The sequence below is a fragment of the Chroicocephalus ridibundus genome, chromosome 2 (assembly GCF_963924245.1).
Source record: "Chroicocephalus ridibundus chromosome 2, bChrRid1.1, whole genome shotgun sequence".
In the NCBI taxonomy this organism is placed as follows: domain Eukaryota; kingdom Metazoa; phylum Chordata; class Aves; order Charadriiformes; family Laridae; genus Chroicocephalus; species Chroicocephalus ridibundus.
This window is the reverse complement of record NC_086285.1, coordinates 159529667-159541929: the sequence shown is the minus strand read 5'-3', so window position 1 is coordinate 159541929 and position 12263 is coordinate 159529667. Positions and strand designations below refer to the sequence as shown.

Here is a 12263-nt window from a genome sequence, read left to right as displayed (position 1 = left end):
ACAGAAAAATGCTTCACAAAACCAAAACCTATTGCTTACCTTCGTTTCTGTATGGTGGTAGAAAGGGGCTTTACAAGATACCCACAAATTCAGCCAGCATTTTTCACACAGGCCGTGGTGCGAATAGGTTTCACGCTAGGACTTGATCACCCACGTCACCTCCGTGTGTCCATTTCAGCCACTGACTGTGAATGAACAGGGTGCCAGGACAGTATATTTTTCCCTGGTTTTGCTGCTGGGTGACTACATGAATTGAACGGGGTAGAGATTAATAGATTCATGTACCTCTGAGAACTCTTTTCTTTGAATGTGCCACCAAATAGAATCAAAGCTATATTGGCAAGATGGCATAGAAGTGTATATATTTATACAGCTTTTTATAAAATAGCTTTCAAATGAAAAAGCAGACTTCTCATAATATTGTTTGTAGTCCCTTGTACTATGTTTGTTTCCTGCCTCTCAGAGCAGACAGACATAAGAAACAGGAACACAGCAGTGATTTAACTCTGTCCATGTTGCCATAGTATCCGTCTGAACTCAGAGCAAGTCAGTTATATTAATGATAAGTCTGACGATATGAAACTTCTCCAGATAATAGTTTCTGCTGACATTGGAAACCAGCTCCGGTTCCAAGGTAAACTCACCCCGGAGCTATTTTAAACTGGCTTCTTGGGATAATGTCAACCTTAAATTGTAAATTCAATGCTGTGTAAAGTCCATCTACAAAGTGTTATATCCTGTGAGTCATAGTACCTTAGCTGTATTCTTCAAACTGTTCAGTAGTTTAGCACACCCTGTTACTTTGCTTTTTAAATATAATGGATGGTTCATTCACAAGCATGACACAGTTCCCACAATCACACCAAGACGAGCACTTACCTCAGGTCACCTCCTATCCTCTCAAGTCAGCACCAAAAAGCATTTGAGTTCATTTAGGAAAATTCCACAAATCTGTGGAGTCCAACCCAAAAGTTTTCTATATAATTGAGCCTTAAGATCGTAGGACAGTTCAGGCTGGAGGGGGCATCAGGAGATCACTAGTCCAACCATCTGCTCAGAGCAGGGTCAGCTATCACCCTAATTTACTTCAAATAGAATACACAGACTTTCCTATTACATCTGCATGAGGATGACAGTGGCTATATCTTGATGGGTAAATTAAACAGCCCCAGGGAATGTCAGCTGTCACCAAGAAAAAGTGGCACAGACTGACTAACTCCATTATTCTCAACTCTCTTTGCCTCCAAAATCAGGCAGTTATCTACTGAAACTGTCTTTGACACACATGAACTCTTGAACCTGGGACGAGGTTTTGAGAGAGCTAGTTGGCCAGGAGAAAAAAACAACCAAACAAACAAAACTCAAACATTCTGGGGCTGTTTTAAGTAACCCAAAGCATGGACAGAACCTTGCACAGTTAAACCGGTCAGCACAGATGTAGCCAATGCGTCACTGTCTGAAGATGCAAGTCATGAATTCCAGGGCATTCAGGTTTTGGCAGCTACAGAGAAGGTTGAAAAGCAGATTTCTGACTTTTGGCTCACCTTCTACGTGTAAATAGGAAAGTCTCTGATTGGCAGTACAAAAATCAAATACCTTTCAAAGAATGGTGGCCAGAAGGAAACACCAAGATCCAATTAAAATCAATGAAATTTTTATCACTGACTTGACTGAAACAAGATATGGTATGAATAGCATCAGTCACAGTTGCCTCATCCCGGATAAGATATCAGCCAGCCTGTGCGGTAAGCAGGTATCGGACTGCTTTATAGATCATCAATAATGCAGCTTCGTGCACACGCTTTGTCAAAGTATTTGCAGAGAGCCTGTAAAAGCAAATACTTTTTTTAATTAGAAGCTTCATTGATAGTTGAGTAGATTTAAGAGGCAGAAGAAATAAATATACTTTTTACTCCATCCCAGGTGCAGAATCTGGCATTTGGACTTGTTAGATTTCATGTCGTTGATGATTGCCCAATTCTAGTATTTGTCCAATGTTAAATACTAGTAGTTATTAACAATGAAATACTATAGTATTAAAAATCTAAATTGGTCTAATAGTGTGTGTGTATATATATATATATAGAGAGAGATTACATAAATATATGCTATTAAACCATTTTATTAAGCCTAAAGTCCTCTTATTGTGTGCATTTTCCAATGAAAAGGTTTTTTTCTCAATTATTCCTCCATATCCAGTTAGCTTTTTATTTCAAGATAAGGAAATCAGACATAAAATGAGAAATAATTATCTTAGTCTGAACAAAAGAAAAAGGCAGGCTGGGGAAACGATCATGTGGGGAGTTGTGTGATAGTTCCTCTGACAGTTATGAGTGTGAGTTTAGATATTTTTGTAGCATATCTATAAAAAATCTTCAAAACACATTACAAATTACAACGCTCTCTCTTCTCTTAGCTATTCTCACAACATTTTAGGCACTACTTCAGTGTGGAGGAGTTTTTTCCATGTCCCACCTTCCAGACACAGGTGTTTTTTTGTTTAATTTTGGTATTTCAACCCCTCTTGCTTGCAAACCAGTAAAGAATTTGTAGACGAAAACTATAAACTCGGAATATCAGAACACAGATAAATCCCTTGCCAAAGCTGCTTCTTTATTATTTTATGATTAACTCATTTTAAATCTCTTTTAGACATCTGAAGTGTGTTAGTTTCCTGATATGATGAACAGATCTCCTGTAGCAGGCAAACTGCACTGGGACATACCATATGCATGCTTTTCTCCAAGGTTTCGGAATATGCAGGAAAGGGAAATAAAGATGAATTACTGATTTTCAATCCCTCACATTTTTATATGACTACTTTCGCTCTATTTTGAAACTCTCATTTCTTCCCCCCCCACAACTGAATTGATGCTCCACTGCAACGATGAAAGGCCAAGTATTGAATGCAGTGAGCAATTTACCCTTTTCTCCGCTCAAGAGGTTCTGTCAAGGTCATGACTGAGGCATCTGAGGCAACGGTAGTTAGCTTCAGAGTTGTGAAATAGAACTGTTTATTCTTTGCCTGCTCTGTTGTGTGATCTTGCTGTGCTGCTATTGACTTCAGTGACCGTAGAACTGGGACTCTGTACAGAGAAACAGCATCCTTGTGTGTAGACCAACAGTAGCAACGCTGCACTTTTCCTATCCTGAGCATGCTATTCAAATAGTAATGAACGCTAGCTCTAATAGTATTTCTGGTGCAAATAATTGTCACATAGGCAGAACTGGAAAAGTGCTCTCTTTGTCATCCCAATGGATACAGCTCAATTATTTTAGTTGTGAGCTTCCCACGGTGATGTGCTGGGGGATCTCAATACTGATTTGGAATAGGCAGTCTTAGGTCTAAGACACTACTAGGGTACTTGTGGCTATGAACGGTATATGTTGTCTTGTATCAGAAAAAGAAGATACTGTTTTAGCACAGTAAAATTACCTTTATAACCAATAGACATATTAATTGAAAACAGTGCTGGGACAAAGTCCCTTTTTTGAGACTGTTAAAAAATAGCCTGCATGTGTTTACTTTTGAAGAGGTGAAATGGTCTTTCCCATCACGCAGAATGAAGAAACTAATTTTAGAATCACATTATTGTCATAACAGAGCAAATGGTATTCTGGACAAATCTACTGAAAATAATTCACCTTCGGACACTCTGGAAAATTTCAGTCAATAAAGTAAAGAGAGGTGGTGGAGTCTCCATCTCTGGAGACATTCAAAACCCTCCTGGATGCGTTCCTGGGCAACCTTCTCTAGGTGACCCTGCTCTGGCAGGGGGGTTGGACTGGATGATCTCCAGAGGTCCCTTCCAACCCCTACCATTCTGTGATTCTGTGATTTTTGAAATATTGAAAAATATTCAAAAAAGCACAATAGAATATAAAAGTATATGCGGGTTTGATGGTAGTAGGTTTTGTAATGTTGTTGAATGCTCTTTTATAATTCCAAGCTAAAGGACTCAACGAGTCCAGACACTTCACTCAGACATCTTTTTCTCTCCGTATCTTTCTCTTTCTATCTGATCAGAATAATAACATGTGCCACTGACCCATGCATACAATTAAATGCTTAATGATAATCTGGCTTTTACAGTCATTTTATCACTACCTGTACTTTTCTACTATAAAGCTATCTCTTCATTTTACAGACTAAGTGGGTCTTTATAACAAATTACATTGTATTTTACATTGTACCCTTTTCTAAAGGATATGAAAACTGTGGCATATACTTTCATGAGCCTATTTTTCTTTTTTTGTTGTTTTGTTTAACAGATATGTTAGGTCAAGAACGAAGCATGACATTGACATGAGAATAGGGATACATTCGGGATCGGTTCTCTGTGGAGTGCTGGGCCTGCGAAAGTGGCAGTTTGATGTCTGGTCTTGGGACGTGGATATCGCAAACAAACTCGAGTCAGGTGGAATTCCTGGGTAAGGCGACGTGTATTTCCCACAGTCAGAAAACATTGCCAACACAGTACACTGTTAACCTTGCCAACAGATTAACTGTCTTACATTATTTCATCAACTATGACCTTTTTTTTTTTTTTGCTATTTCGCAGTTGGCAGCGATTTGTGAGGCTATGGTCAAAATATTGAAATGACCAGCTTGCAGAGGCATTGGAAAAGACAAAAATATTTCTTTTTCTTTGCCAGCTATGATTTCCTGAAAAAAGTCAGGGGTTGTATTCAGCACATACAGTACTCAGAGGCAGCCCAAATTTCCCAGTTAAATGTTGACCATTCTTGAGTTTTTCCAGGCTTCATCTCTTGTCTTTTGTATTCAAATGCTGTTCTGAGGCACAAGGCTGTAATTTATTTTCTTTCAAATGCACAAAGTGTGGGAAGAATTATGTGTTCATAGGTCATTACACTAATAACAAGGCATTATGGACAGCAGGCTCCCTAGGAAGTCTTTTAAATAATTTGATGCTTTAGTAGATGTTTTGAGACATTTATGTCAGCCTGTCTATATGTGAAAATATATGGTTTTCCATTGAGCTGCCTAGTTTTGCTTTGTCTGAGGTGGCTGATCCACCCGGAAGGTAGAATGTTATTTCTGCCTGACATGGTGTATATCTCATGGGAGCTTGGAAGTTACAAATCCTAAATTTGAAACAACAGTAATAATTGCAGGAATCATCTGTTCATTTTCCGTTCCACTTTCCGTTGGTGAAAGATGTAGCAAAAGACCCCCTACGAAAATTTGATTTTTGGCCATGGAATGTAGAAGTAATAGCAGCAGTCATCTTTATGCGGAAAAAGTCAAAGTGATGCTGTATTTTGAGTGAGAGAGGTTCTAAGTCATCAAATCTGAGTCATGTGCTATACTCCCTACACACAAATCAGGATCTTTCAGAGCTGTCATGTTCTCAGGAAGTTAGAAAGATATTTGCTTTATATAGTACTTGCAAATGCAGGCCCCTTCTACCATTCCCCAAAGTAGATCTTTATAGTAATATATATTCTTAGAATCATCAGAAAATGAAACATCGCATGCTCTGAAAACAACTTCTGTACTCTGCATATGTCACCAGTGTATAAAACTGAGAAAAAAAATTCTTTCCCTGCTGCTTATCCCACATGATAACCCCAGATGACTAAGAAAGCTCACATGCTGCTTTGTTAACACGAGCAAATCAATCAGCTAAGTTTCACCATCCGCACCTGCAAAAAGTCTAGTTTATTGCTATTAATGCATGCGAGTAGTACGGCTATTAATGAATAACCCAGAGAACACACCACCTTGCTGTTGCTGATAAAGTGCCTGGCTGGGTTGCAGTCTATTGGAGCAGAGTGATTTCCACTCCTGTATATCAGTTTGCCAACAGAACAAAGCCTGGATGTGACAGCAATTCACTAAGTCCCTCAAACAGTGATTTACATCAGCCTTTCCTAGTGTGCAGAGCAGATGTAATAGAGCAGTTAAGCCTCTCCTTACTTCTCCTTGCCACTAGCATTCAAACCCCCCTGCCTGCCACAATTCTGAGATCATTCCCATTCCCAGAGCTGCCCTGAAAAGCTGCCCTGGGATTATGAACGGCCCTGTTCCCACAGTGGGAAAGAAGAACGAAGATGAATTCCAGCCCTTTCCTGAGCGCACAGTGGAGGGAGGCAGCCCTCCTGCCTGGGATGCGGAGGATCCCTCCACCCAGTTTGGGGGCAAGAGAGGCGGGATTCAGCTCTTCTCCTCTCACCAGTTCCATATCACCCTGCGACCTCATAAGCAAGGGTGATGCGGGGAGAGATTGCCACTGAGTCAAGGAACATAAGTGGGCAGTCCAAATGTCATGGAAGGAGGCACTCAGGAGCAGTGATAAAAAGCAATCATTTCTGGGTTTCTAAGAGGAAAAAGATGTGTCCACAACACCTGAGAAGGAAACCGCGTAAGATCCTACATTGTTATTTCAGAGACAGTCTTCTGCCAGGAACTCATCTTCTAATAGTCTTCACTTGGCATACCTAGATATTATCTATGATATTTAATTGGCATAAGACCTAGCTAATAATTAATTTTCCAGGACGTATCGATGACAGTTATCATCTAAAACTTCGGACCTGATATGTTTTCAATAGTTGGACAGGCTATACCTCTTTACTTCAATGCTCAGATTCCCAATTTACTGCATTCGTATAAAATTAGAAAGACATCTTTCCGCTGTACATTTTAAGTTCTTTTAAGTAAGCTGTACAAAAGGTGAAACCAGAAAATATTTTTAATCTACCAACTATTTATTCATATTTGGTCCATTTAAGAGTATTACATCAATAGCCAGCTCTACGCTCCAGTTAAAGCTGTTATCATTTCCATTATAAAATCCATATTTCAGGGCTTTATAATCCAGTCTTCACAAATTGCATTAGTGGAAATTCAGCACAAAGATAGTCACCCTGGCAACTAATGTATCTTTTTCTTTTTCTTTCTTCTTTTTTCTTTTTTTTCTTTCCTTTTTTTTTTTTTTTGGTTAATTAGTCCTTCACTTAAATCAATTTTGTCTATTTGGGTTTCTAAGAGCTAGGAAATGCATTGTCTTCCTGAAAGATCATATGATCTGGTTTTAAAGTCCATGCCAAAAGTTGCTTATATCTGAGAGATGTTTTTACTGGTTTTTATTGTCAGTTTTACTGACATTTGACTACAAAAGAGTATTAATCTCTTGGTGTGGACATCATAATGGCATGGCTTTCACTGAGGTTGTACAAAACCTGTATTGGCTTAAGCTGAGGCAGGTTAAAGAATGGCTGAAATACAAATTTTTGATCTTTTAATTATATACTGGTATTTAATACTCTACATAGACCCAGTTTGTGCTAAATTCTGATACTCCTGGGTGTTTCACAATGCTTAAGACAACCAAGACTTTATATGTGCTTATAGCCTTTCTACTCCAGCGATATTTTATGCAATTTAACCCTGCAGTGGCATCCTTTAATTTCCAGAAAAAAGTTCCCAATGGGCATGCTAGAACCATTTCCTTCAGTGGAGACAAGGCAATTTGTGGTGCTTGAGAAAAATGCCTCAGCATGTGTCATTAAGAAATTATCAAGAATTTTAGCTGACCGAATTTTAGGAATCTTTCTGCAAGCCTGACTTTCAAAGTGCCATGCATCCAAATTTGAGAAATGAGCTGCTTTTAAAGTATTTTAATGGAGTCACTACATTTATTTGCTTGAGTTAGCCAAGTGCCTAATGAACTAACGAACATCTCCTCTTATTGCATTTATGAAGCTGCATTATAAAGTATAGCATCGCTAACCATGCGGATGTGTTTTGGAGGTGTCTGCAATTTACCCTACATGTAGAAAGTTGAAGATTTCTTAAAAATAGAAATAAAACCTACTTTTTTTTTTTTTTTTACCTGAACTTCTTTGTGTCCTCAAGCAATCATAATTATGGTTAAGTCCAAGTGGCTCCAGGTTTGATTGTAAGACACCTAAAGCCTTATCACGCTTTTGTAAAATTTGAGCTTTTTGTGTGTCATCTCTTGGATTCAACTTCACTTTTGCAAAAGCTTTTCAAACTCATCACTTAGTTTTAGAGAAATTATTACCCCACCTGTCTTTATATAGTTTCCCTATTTCCCTAATTCACTTCAGATGCAATCAGACCACTAATTTCAACTGTCTAAGCAACCTCAGGAAACTGAAGGAAATTAAAGAGCTTTCACACAAACTGCTCTAATGCGTACCATATATTTTCTTCTCTCCATATTTACCTGAAGTGGCAATTTTCGTTCACTCTGAATAGTATTTTACTCAGGAAGGTCTCCCATTAAACTATTACTGTGAGAAAAAGTATCAGGTGTGAATATCAAAGTGTTTTTCCTGTGAGACGACTTTGTGCATCCATGAGATCCTATTGATGTGAACACACCTTGACAGTATTTGTCCCCAAATTAAGCTCATGTTTGTTGAATAAACTATTTCCTTTATAGAAATCCTCATATACAATAGAAAACCTTCTATTTATCCATCACGTTAAAAATGATGCAGAGTTCATAAAATCCTTCTTAACTGTGTGTACTAGAGCACAATCAGTATTTGCTACTACTTATTTCACTTATGCAGGAGAATTCACATCTCCAAAGCCACTCTGGACTGCCTGAATGGGGATTATAAAGTTGAAGAAGGACATGGCAAAGAGCGTAATGAATTCTTGAGGAAACATAACATTGAGACTTATTTAATTAAACAACCTGAGGAGAGTCTGTTGACTTTGCCTGAAGATATTGTGAAAGAGGCTGTCAGCTCCTCCAACAGAAGAAACAGTGGAGCAACATTTACTGAAGGATCGTGGAGCCCTGAACTTCCATTTGATAACATAGTGGGAAAACAGAACGTAAGTCAAACTTCCTTTAATGTCATCAAGTATGAACGCATGCTTGAGTGCATTTCAATAACGGAAGCCTCAGAGGAGACAAATTCATCTCTAACCTTTATTCTAATGCGTACTGTAACAGCAGAGGATTAAACAAATTGTTTCAGGGCAGAAATAAATCACGTATCCAGGCTGGGGAAATTCCAGGGGACCAGAGGTTTTGTGATTTTTCCAACTGAAATTAAATGCTACACAGCTTAGTTTTAATTGTACTAGTCCACAAAGAAGTAAATGAAAATAAAGATAATGTTACTAAACTAGCTGGGACATTCTAGTCAGAGTGAGTATCTCATTGCATAGCTTCACTGCGCTGCCATCAAAGTAAAGGCCTGAGTGACTGGACATTTTGCCAGAGGAAGAAGCATAGTGTAGCTTGTGATATATAAGGGAAAGAAAAAAGATCTGCCTTAAAAAACCACCTTGTGAAAACTGTTTGTCCATTCTTACCTTTTTTTTTAAAATTTTTTTTTAATAAAAAAAACATACAAAACTTAGATTTTAAGACATAATTTATGTTCAGTAGCAGGTAAGTTAGACTCTAAGGTCGTGCATAGCTCAACAGAAATATGAGATAATAAAAACTGCTCCTGATCAGATTTTTTCCAAAAGCATTGCTTGGCTAATTGCTAGCACCCTGGGAAACAGCAATATTAGCTCAGTCATAAAAATTGCTTGTAAAGTCTGCTTGCTTAGAGGAGTTAGAGATGGAAAGGTTAAAATGCCCTCAGACACCCCTCTCTTCACTGCGTTTGAAAGATTGATGAGTCTTTATGAAACAAGGTCAGCTGGAGTTTTCTTCCATTTTTCTGAGGGATCTGTAATGACATGATATATCCTTTCTTCTGCTGCACATCCTTAGTCCTACTTGTCTCCACTGTCTGTTGAACTTCAAGCGTTGTTGTGTGGAGGTCTTGCTTTGTCAACTGTCTTCTGCTTCTTACAAATCTGCTCAGAAGTGATAAACCTTCACAATCAGTCAGCCCATGGTGGTCTCTTTGTCTCTTCAAACGGAACAGGAGCATGGCATAGTTTGCTGTTATGTAAAACACCTGTTTTATATATGTCCTGTACATCTGTGTATCTGCATGTACGCTGCCTTCTAGTATTCACTGTAGTTTGTTGACCTGTCCCTATACTCTCATTTCATTAGGAATAGAGGTTTGAGTGCATGGTGCTGTGAATATCTTCTGATCTCTCTGTGCTTCTTCTTCTTTCCCTTTAAAACATTCCAGTTTCTGTAGTCCAAAAAAATCAATGCAGAGTAGGCTATCATTTCATTGATCATTTTCTCAGCTAAACCTGACCTTGATACTAACAAAGAGGAGGAATGAAATAAAGGATCAGGGTTTTTATTCTATTATTGAACAACTTCCACTCAATAAACCGGTAAAAAGTCCATGAAAACTGATGAAATAGGTATAACTAAAGAGTTGGTTTAAAGAAAATTTCTGTCTTATGACAACAATCAGTTTTTGGGATAGTTTCTCACTGTTTTTTTAAGAACTTGGTGTTCTGCTGGAAATAACTATAATTTTATATTACACAGATTTACAATAAGCTTTTTGGTGGAGGCAAGATTTTTAAAATCTGCTATTCTCTGTGTGATTCAATTATTATGTGATTTACAATTTTGAAGTGAGACAATAGGCATTACTGCTGATAAGTAATGTATTTCAGCTCAAAATTCAGATGATAGATTTAAATTATATTAGGATATAGTAGGTTTTCCCAGAGGTGTGTCAGCCTTGGACAGAATAATCATTTAATAACACTAATTATGCCACCTAAAGGTCACTGGCAGCAGCAAACTCTGAGAATCCAAGTAGCAGCAACCCAACAACGAATCACTCTGTATGTTTGAATATTTGCCAATACTATTTAAATGGTTTCTTTACCCAATACCCAAGTTACAATAAAATTTGAGCAACTCCGATCACGTGTCATAATTCTAGCTGTAGTTATATTAGGAAGAATATGAAATGGCAAAATCTGTGGTGAGTTCTCTTGCCAAACTCAAATTCATCACAATCCTCAATTCATTACCTCATCCTCATTTTCTACGGGCAGCCTAAAACAGTGAATTGAAGTTGTGTTAATATGAGTAAGGAACAGAATACCCACTCTTTATGTATGCAGTCACAGACATTAACAAAAGCTGCATGTGCCTAGAGCACTGTTAGCACCATGTGTCTTAGCTCTGGTGGTAAGGATGCAAGTGTCTGCTCTGAAATTCAGACCATGCCCAATATGGATGGAGTTTTCTGTTATTGAAACAGATGTCTGGGCTTTTTTTCTAAAGCACAGAAAGTTGGACAGAAGTTATTTTATGTTAAGACAGTGAAGGCCCATTTGCCCAGAGAGACTGTGGATGCCCCACGCCTGGAAACGTTCAAGGCCAGGTTGGACGGGGCTCTGAGCAACCTGATCTAGTTAAAGATGTCCCTGTTTATTGTAGGGCGGTTGGACTAGATGACCTTTAAAGGTCCCTTCCAACCCAAACTATTCTATGATTCTAAGGCCTCCTCCTCTAAAAGAAATTAATAGCCAATGAAGTTGGATTTCTTCTCTGGGCATTCCAAAAGAAATAGCTCAAAGCATAACATGGTCACTGTGTGTGGTGCTGGAGGCATCTGATGGGCCTGTAATGACGCGAATCAGGAAAAAAGCAAATTAAAATGTCTGTGTCTTGTATAAGCATATTTTAGTGATGGCTGCAATGACTCTTACCAATTTTCACAAAAATTATGCTTAAAGACTGTCAAGGTGACAGACAAATATAAACAACAGGGTGGGATTCAGTTCAAAACCCAGGCACCTGCATTTGTATGTCTGCCAACTGTCCCAGGTGTCGATCTCTCACGCAACTCGGCTCATAAACATAAGGGTCTAGTGCTATATGCAGTTCTATAGGGTGCCTGAGACATCCATGTGACAAGGGGCCTATAAAAGACCTGTGATGATCTGGACCATCAGTTAGAAGCCAGGTATTTGATGTCCCAAATAGTGCTAAACACCTCTGCTGAAAGATGCTGAGTAAGAGCTTGGTTCAGCTTCTTAACTGTGGATGTCTAATGCAGTTTGAGGTACCCTAGTACGCTCCAGCTGGTCCTCACCACCGGCCAGCTGTGCATGGAGTTCCTGTAGGTGGTGTGCCATATCTCCTAGCTCCAGACCGTTGTCCAGGACACCCTAGGGCATCTTGGCTGACCATACCCACATATGATTGGGCAACTGAAAGTATCGACAGTGTATATTGCCAGTAACAGAAGCTTAGACACCAAGCACATAGACAACTTTATTTAGGTGTTTCCTTTTGAACCAAAACCTACCTGTATCCTGTCTCTTTAAACATGTGACCTTGTGTTTCCCTATTTCTGTTCAAGAC

At 38.7% G+C, this 12263-nt stretch overlaps 1 protein-coding gene across 2 annotated transcripts in view; it reads left to right on the top strand.

Moving 5' to 3' along the window:
• Positions 1 to 12263, top strand: part of ADCY8 (adenylate cyclase 8) — a 127955-nt gene that overhangs the window by 70308 nt on the left and 45384 nt on the right. For both annotated transcript variants that reach the window (XM_063327543.1, XM_063327542.1), the window contains exons 6-7: positions 4273 to 4431; positions 8569 to 8839. In XM_063327543.1, the coding sequence (XP_063183613.1) occupies positions 4273 to 4431; positions 8569 to 8839 (430 nt within the window). The remainder of the gene's footprint in view (positions 1 to 4272; positions 4432 to 8568; positions 8840 to 12263) is intronic.